Source organism: Colobus angolensis, unplaced genomic scaffold (assembly GCF_000951035.1).
Source record: "Colobus angolensis palliatus isolate OR3802 unplaced genomic scaffold, Cang.pa_1.0 Scaffold209, whole genome shotgun sequence".
In the NCBI taxonomy this organism is placed as follows: Eukaryota; Metazoa; Chordata; class Mammalia; order Primates; family Cercopithecidae; genus Colobus; species Colobus angolensis.
The window spans coordinates 160,099-168,804 of record NW_012115255.1 but is presented as its reverse complement, the minus strand read 5'-3'; the positions used below and the strand labels follow the sequence as shown (position 1 = coordinate 168,804).

General features: G+C 50.9%; 1 protein-coding gene across 1 annotated transcript in view; it reads right to left on the bottom strand.

Moving 5' to 3' along the window:
- LOC105512023 (sphingomyelin phosphodiesterase 4-like) overlaps positions 1 to 8,706 on the bottom strand; it is a 40,428-nt gene that overhangs the window by 24,141 nt on the left and 7,581 nt on the right. Inside the window, 2 exon segments of the mRNA XM_011942276.1 lie at positions 2,356 to 2,427; positions 5,477 to 5,609. Of these exon segments, the coding sequence (XP_011797666.1) occupies positions 2,356 to 2,427; positions 5,477 to 5,609 (205 nt within the window).

Here is an 8,706-nt window from a genome sequence, read left to right as displayed (position 1 = left end):
CACAGGCTCAGGCCACCAGGCCCTGCCCTCCACCCCCACAGTACGGAGGTCAGCTAAGGTGGTGTGCACATCAGCTCTGACTCCTGGAGGCAGCCTCTCCTACCACACCAGAAACTCCCACCCTCCAGATACAGTGGGTTCCCAAGGGTGGGAGCCCCCGAGGATCTGGCCACAGCCACACACACCCAGAGGCAGCAGGAACCTGAGGTTGAGCTAGTTCCTAGCCACGACGCTCCAACCTACTGCCCCACAGCACCATGGCCTGCCAAAGCACCCCTTCAGCCCAGTGCAGCCAGAGCCAGCCTGGTGCACATCCTGCCTCGCCAGCAGCATGCCTCCTGCCTAAGCAGCGCACCCACTGGGCTCCACAAAGGAGAGATCAGAACACTCGCCAGTCGCCATGACACGCAGAGCAGGGAGCGAAGGAGCAGGACAGGAGGTGTTGCCCTCCACAGCCTTCCCCTGTGCCAGACCTGGGGCTCAGGGAGGAATCAGACACACAGTTCCTCAGTGTGGCTCTGCCCTTGCCTGCAGGAACACAGTGGCCTGCAGCGCCATGGCCATCCTTACTGCCCACAGGGCCGCTGGGGAGCAAGCATGCATCCTGGACTCAACCAGGGTGAGGAGGATGACCCCAGGAGCCTCACTTCCTGCATCTGAAAATAAGGGCTAGTGGGGACAGGCAGGGATTTCTGCAGAGCAGTTCGTGTAGCACAGGCCTGGGCAAGCGGCAAAAAGACCTCCATAGCTGCCTTTCTCTGGCTCCCACCCACCAAGTTTGCTTGTGTTTTGTGTTTTGCCTGAACTGGAAGAGGCGAAGAGTGGAGCATCCCTGCGTACTTGGTCCGGCCACTGCAAGTATTCTGAGCAGGGCCCACCCTCCCCAAGGTCTGGCCAAGAGGAAGCGAATGTGGGGAGGAAGGGAACTGCACCTCCTGCCCTCCACAGGGACAGCCCCCTGCCCTTCCTCTGGCCTGTGAGGACACAGAATCCTCACAGGTGACAGCCCAAAAGAGTCTTTCTGGCTGACTCTTGAACGTAGGTGTGCTTCCACTCCCTCAGAAGGCAGAAGGAGCAACAGGAACACAATGCAGTGTGGTGGCCCCTGCCCCTGCCAGGCCACGCCACGCCACATGCACTAGTGCTGAGTGAGGGACCCAGAGCCCCACGGGAGGAGCAGGCCTGGGGAATAACCAGGCCCCCAGGCACCAGCCAGGGACATGCAGCAAGTCTGCTCTGGAAGCAGGAAGGGGACTGCAGGCTCTTTGTGACTCAGGGTACGCAAGATGGGCTCCTCAGCTTTTCCCCATTCTCCACCCATGTGATTCTGAGGGTGAGGATTTGGGGGACCCTATGCTCTGAGACAGCCTTCACATGGCAAAGCATGGGGCCCTGGAACGGGCTGTAGAGACTGTGGCGGAAGCAGACCCACAACAGCTCTTTGCCAGAACCCGAGGAAAAGTGACAGGACGCTCCTCTGAAGTTTAACTCCATCACCCACATTCTGGAGGAAGCCCTCAATAAATCTGTCAGTGACAAAGCCAAAGTTTCCCAAGCACACTGATGCACAGACGCCATGGGCACCAGACTGCGTGGCTGATGCCACCTCAGGCAAGGGCCCGGACAGACATGAGTCAAGCTGCTCCATGGAGGCGACTGACTGGAGATCTAAGGTTCACCTAGCTGCTTTCTCACTCTGACCAGTCCGCGGGCGGTGCTAGCTCCAGGAACAGCAACAGCAAGAGCGACCCAGGGCCTCCGCCACCTCCAGGCATCTGCAAGCAGCGTCTTGCCCCGAAAGAGAGCGGGGAGAGGAGAGAGGGAGGGAGAGGAGGCAAGCAGGCTGCATGCAGCGGGGCACCAGGTGCCACCCACCACGAGAAGGGCTGCTTGCTCATGCTCTGGAGGAGGTGGGGGAGTAGGGGGAGCAGGCAAAGGAGGCTCCAAGCCACCCCTTCATGGGAAAGCACAAAGGCACTGCTGATGGTTGAGGAGACAGACGAGAACGTGGCTCCCAGAGGCATTGAAGCTCCCCCGCCCTCAGAGCAAGAGCACCACAACCTCATCTGTTCCTGCTGCCAGGGAGGGGGCTCAGGAAGCTGCCCACGGTGAGCCCTGGAGAGGCCAGATCTCCAGTCCTCAAGTGTCTACACGTCAGGGTGCAACACCCCCTGCCTGCCACCAGGAACTAGAGAACGATGCCCACTTCTTATTTGGCTTCTGAGTGATAAGTGGGTGGTGGGTTTCTGCTTCCCACCATTCAGTCTGTGAAAACTCACTCAGAGGCAGGATAAGCAGCAGCAGGTTGAGCAGGGTCAGAAGCAGAAAGTGGGAAGAAAAACTGTGGAAACATACCTTGGCGTGAGGGGACTGCATTTTTTGATACATCTCCAAGGAATAATGATGAAGCCACATTTCAACAAAAACCTGCAAAAAAGCATTAGCTAGTCAACCATTCTCAACAATGGTGCCAGACCATTCAGTGGGGAAAGGACAGTGTCTCCAACAAGCAGAGCTGGGAGCACAAAATAGCCACATGCAGAACCGTGAAGCTGGGCCCTTCCTTCACACCATCGCCAAAATATAACTCAAAATGGGTAAGCGACCTGAGGACAAGAACCAAAACCATAAATTCTCAGAAGAAAACATGGGAGAAAACTTCCTAACACTAGATTTGGCAACGGTTAATTAGGTATGACGCCCAAAGCACAGGCAACAAAAGGAAAAATATAGACAGTTAGACTTCATCAAAATCAGCACTCTTGAGCATGAAAAGATACTACTGATAGAGTAAAAAGGCAATCAACAGGCAAAGTGGCTCAGCCTTGTCATCCCAGCACTTTGGGAGGCTGAGGTGGATGGATTACCTGAGGCCAGGAGTTCAAGACCAGCCTGGCCAACATAGTGAAAATCTGTCTCTACAAAAAATAGAAAAATCAGCTGGGTGTGTTGGGGCATCACACCTATAGTCCCAGCCACTTGGGAGTCTGAGGTGGGAGGATTGCTTGAACCCAGGAGTTTGAGGCTGCAGTGAGCCAAGATTGCACCACTGCACTCTAGCCTGGCAACAAAGTTAGAACCTGTTAAAAACAAAATAAAAAGGGCTGGGCACAGTGGCTCACACCTGTAATCCCAACACTTTTGGAGGCCAAGGCAGGTGGATCACCTGAGGTCAGCAGTTCGAGACCAGCCTGACCCAACATGGAGAAACCTCGTCTCTACTAAAAATACAAAATTAGCCGGGCGTGGTGGCGCATGCTGTAATTCCAGCTCAACTACTTGGGAGGCTGAGGCAGGAAAATCACTTGAACCTGGGAGGCAGAGGTTGCAGTAAGCCAAAATCACGCCACTGCACTCCAGCCTGGGCAACAAGAGCAAAACTTGGTCTCCAAAAAAAAAAAAGAAGCCACTCAAGCGTCTACTGAGAGATGAATAAATAAACACAATGTGGTACATCCACACAATGGAACACTATTCAGTCTTAAAAAGCAAGGAAATTCTGATACATGCTATAACATGGATTAATCTTTAGTCCATTATCCTAAGTGAAGCATGCTAGTCACACAAATAAGTACTGTGCTGCTGCAGATAAATACTCTAGATATGAGATCTAGGAGTCAAATCCATAGAAACAGAAAGCAGAATAGTGGTTGCCAGGTGCTGGGTGGGGAATTGTTTAATGGTTTGATTTCTTCGTTTTTCATTAAAAGAGATAGGGTCTCACTATGTTGGCCAGGCTGGTCTTGAACTCCTGGCCTTGAGCAATCCTTCCCTGCTTGGCCTCCCAAAGTGCTAAGATTAGAGGTGTGATGCCCCTGTGCCCGGGCCGGTTCGGTTTCAGTTTTGCAAGAAGAAAAGCATTCTGGAGACTGGATGCACAACAACATGAATATATTTAACACTACTGACTGTACACTTGGAAATGGTTAAGACAATAAATTTTGTTATGTGTATCTTATAATTAACATTTTTTCTTAATTAAAAAAACAAAAGGGCTGGGCACGGTGGCTCACGCCTATAATCCCAGCACTTTGGGAGGCTGAGGCAAATGGATCACTTGTGGTCAGGAGTTCAAGACATGGTGAAACCCCATCTCTACTAAAAATGCAAAAATTAGCTGAGCGTGGCAGCAGGCACCTGGAATCCTAGCTATTTGGGAGGCTAAGGCAGGAGAATCACTTGAACCTGAGAGGTGGAGGTTGCACTGAGCCAAGATTGTGCCACCACACTCCAGCCTGGACAACAGAGGGAGACTCCATCTCAAAAAAAAAAAAAGCTTTGGTCCAGGAAACAGCAGTACCTTCCAGTTCTGCCCTATAAGCCCTGTGTCACGATCTCCTGCCTTCTTCATGGCCAGCACAGCCCACAATCCACACAGCCAAGAGTCATCTGGGCATCACGGTCCCCTCTGTGAACAGGGCAACGATTCTTACCGTTCCACCCTGCGAGGATGCTGTGAAATGGTGTGGAGGCTTCAAAAAGTGCAGCACTCCAAATACTAGGAGTTATATACAAGGTGGAATATAGAATCCTATCTTATCTACATGCCAGGCTGTCAACAGCAAGGCTGTGGCTACCAAGTCAGCCCCAGGATCCAGCGTCAGAAGCAGCACCTGCTGAAGCTCTCTGGTGTGTGCCTAGAAGACACAGCCAGGACCTGGGAGTCGGCCAGCACTCAGTGAGTGAGCCAGCCCACACCATCCTGACAGGCTTGGGCAGACAAGGAAATCTGTCACCTACGACTTGGATCCCCTGAATCAATGGAAGGCCTGTGAAGGCTGCACAGACCCCTCACCATTCAGTGTCATAAAAATGCTACTGGGGCAGGGCTGAATATCCACATAATGGTAATCACAGGAACATCTCCAACGACACGGGAGGTGGAAACCAAAACACTCTGCAACAACTTATCACCACAGGCAGAACAGAACAACCTCCATGGACAGGGGACCCTGGGATGAAAAACACCATCAATGACTTATTATAAGTTAGAAGGGTGGGTAGATTTATTTTCATGTGTTCTAAATAGTCATAGCAGGAAAATACCAACAATTTAAAATCAGCCCCAGGCTGAGAGGCCATCTCTGGGACTCTGTCCCACATAGTAGAAGGTGGCTAAACAGTTTCTTTTTTCTTTTTCCTTTTTTTTTTTTTTTTGAGATGGAGTCTAGTTCGGTCACCCAGGCTGGAGTGCAATGGCACGATCTCAGCTTACTGCAGTCTCCACCTCCTGGGTTCAAGCGATTCTCCTGCCTCAGCCTCCCGAGTAGCTGGGACTACAGGCATGTGCCACCATGGCTGGCCAATTTTTGTATTTTTAGTAGAGACGGGGTTTCACCATGTTGGCCAGGTTGGTCTCAAACTCCTGACCTCAGGTGATCTGCCCACCTCGGCCTCCCAAAGTGCTAGGGATTATAGGCGTGAGCCACTGCGCCTGGTGGGCTGAACAGTTTCTTTTGACCAGCTCGACTCTCACCTGGAGCAGAGTTTCTGACCTCCAGATCTCATGGGAGGCAGGGTCTGCATTCACAGACGTCTGATGAGAGATGTGTCGCTTCAGGAGGCTAGTGTGGTGGAGGCCATAGGAAGCAAAGGGCATGGCTGGTGTCCTGAGGGAGACACAGAAACAGGCCTGAGTTACAGGCTCCTGCTGGCCTAGCCAGGGGCAATGTGGATCTCAAAATCAACGAGAGCAGGGACAGATTACAAGTTGCTCAATAGCACAATGCACACCTCCCCCCAGCCCCCAATCCACACTGCTATACCTGAATAAATCAATAGCACAGAGAGAAGTCCTCCTTACCAAAAGTGACCACTGACCCACCAATCAATGAAGGAGGGATGAAGTTAGAGAACCACCATTTGGTAACGCCCTATTAATAGCTAATTTGGTCAACCTCAACAGTGAGGTTGGGCATGGGGGCTCACACCTGTAATCCCAGCACCTTGGGAGACCAACGCAGGAGGATTTCTTGAGGCCAGGCATTTGAGATCAGCCTGGGCAACAAAGTGAGAATCCGTCTCCACAAAAACATTGAAACATAAAACAGCTGGGCCTGGTGGCATGTGCCTGTAGTCCTAGCTACTTAGAAGGCTGAGGAGGAAGAATGGCCTGGGCCCACAAGTTGAGGCTATAGTGACAAATGATCAGGCCAACTTCACGCCAGCCTGAGGTGACAGAGCAAGACCCTGTTTCTAAAAAATTAAGAAATTTCCAGCCTGGACAACATGGCAAAACCCTGTCTCCACAAAAAAACACAAAAATTAGCCAGGAGTGGTATGCCTGCCTGTAGTCCCAGACACTTGGGGGGTTGAGACGGGAGGATCACTTGAGCCCAGGAGGTTGAGGCTGCTGTGAGCAGAGATCGTACCACTGCACTCCAGCCCGGGGTAAGAGAATAAGACCCTGTCTGCAGATAAAATCAATTCGAAAAAAGGGGAGAATCAAAAGTGGATGTTAATACTAGTGATAATTACATAGTCTCCATACATCTTTCTGGTAAATCCTCGTTATCAATTTTTTTTTTTTTTTTTTTTGAGGCAGGATCTTATCCTGTTGCCCAGGCTGGAGTGCAATGATGCAATCACAGCTCACTGCAACCTCAACCTCCTAGACTTAGGCCTCCCAAGTAGCTGGGACCAACACCACCATGCCTGGCTGGAGTGCAACGGCACGGTCTCAGCTTACTGCAGCCTCCACCTCCTGGATTCAAGCGATTCTCCTGCCTCAGCCTCCCGGGTAGCTGGGAGGCATGTGCCACCATGGCTAGCCAGTTTTTATATTTTTAGTAGAGATGTGGTTTCACCATATTGGCCAGGTTGGTCTCAAACTCCTGACCTCAGGTGATCTGCCCACCTCAGCCTTCCAAAGTGCTGGGGATTATAGGCGTGAGCCACTGTGTCCGGCTGGCTAAAAGTTTTGTGCTATGTTGCCCAGGCTCTCACTACTGATGTTTTTTTGTTTGTTTGCTTTTGAGATATGATCTCACTCTGTAGCCCAAGTTGGAGTATAGGGGCATGATCTTGGCTCACTGCCACCTCTGCCTCCTGGGTGCAAGCCATCCTCCCACCTCAGTCTCTCAAGCAACTGAGATTACAAGCGCATGCCACCACACCTGGCTACTTTTTAAATTTTTGGTAGAAATGGGATTTTGCTACATTGCCTGGGCTGATTTCACACTCCTGAGCTCCAGTGATCCGCCCACCTCAGCCTCTCAAAGTGCTGGGATTACAGGTATGAGCCACCGTGCTCAGCCTCATTACTATTTAATCTGGGCACAAAGTAATTATTTTACAGTGGAAAAACCTGACCGACACCTTTTTCACCCACTGATAAAGGGCACTTGGCAAGGACCAGGTGTCCCACTAAGGTGCTCCTGCCAGCAAAGCCTGTGCTAGGCCTAGTCACCAGCAAATACCAGACAACCTAAGGGGAGGCCACATGCTCTGGAGGGGTCAAGGTCAGGAAAGACAGAAAGGCAAGGGACCATTCCTGACTGAATATCACTGCATCCAGTGTGTGAGCCTGTGAAACATCACTGCACACAATGTGTGGCCTGGTGGCAAGACTAACTCTCTGGTGTGGTTATAGGCACTGTGACTATACAGGATAATGCATTCGCTTCTAGGAAATACACTGAAATATTAAGAGGTCAAGGGGTGTCATGTCCTTTAGCTTACTCATAATGGCTTAGAGAAAAAAACACATACAACAGAGATCGAAAACAATAGATGCAGTACAGTGTTAACAATTTGGAAATCTGGGTGAAGGGTCTATGAAAGTTTCTTTTTTTTTTCCGAGACAGGATCTTGTTCTGTTACCCCAATCTAGAGTGCGGTGGCACACTCACAGCTCACAGCTCATTGCTCCTGGGCACAAGTGATCCTCCCACCTCAGTCTCCTGAGTAGCTGGGACCACAGCTGCACATACATCACCACACTTGGCTAATTTTATTTTTTGTAGAAATGAGGTCTCCCAACGTTGCCCATGCTGGTCTCGAATTCCTGGTCCCAAGCGATCCTCCCACGTTGGCCTCCCAAAGTGTTGGGATTACAGGCGTGAGCCACCATGCTCGGCCGGCAAGTTATTTTTATCATGCATGGAAACTTTTCTGTAAGTCTGAAGTTATTCCAGAATAAAAACTTAGGTGTGGTGGCTTGCACCTGTAATTCCAGCTACTTGGGAAGCTGAGGCAGGAAGACTGCTGAAGCCAGGAGTTCAAGACCAGCCTGGGCAACACAGCGAGGCATCCCCATATCGCTGCAAGAAAAAAAAAACTTTTTTTACTTAGCTGGCTGTGGTGATGCATGCCTGTAGTCACTGAGGTGACAGGCTGGCTTGAGTGATGATTGTGCCACCAAGTGATGACTGTGACAATGTACCCAGCCTGTGTGACAGAGTAAGACCGTCTTTAAAAATACATAATGGCTCGGCCAGGAGTGGTGACTCACACCTGTAATCCCAGCACTTTAGGGGGTAAGAGCGGGCAGATCACTTGTGGTCAGGAGTTCAAGACCAGCCTGGTCAACATGGTGAAACCCTGTCTCTACTAAAGATACAAAAATTAGCTGGGCATGGTGACAGGCACCTGTAGTCCCAGCTACTTGGGAGGCTGAGCCAGGAGAAATCACTTGAAGCAGAGACAGTGCCACTGTACTCCAGCCTGGGCAACAAGACCAAGACCCTGTCAAAAAAAAAAAAAAAA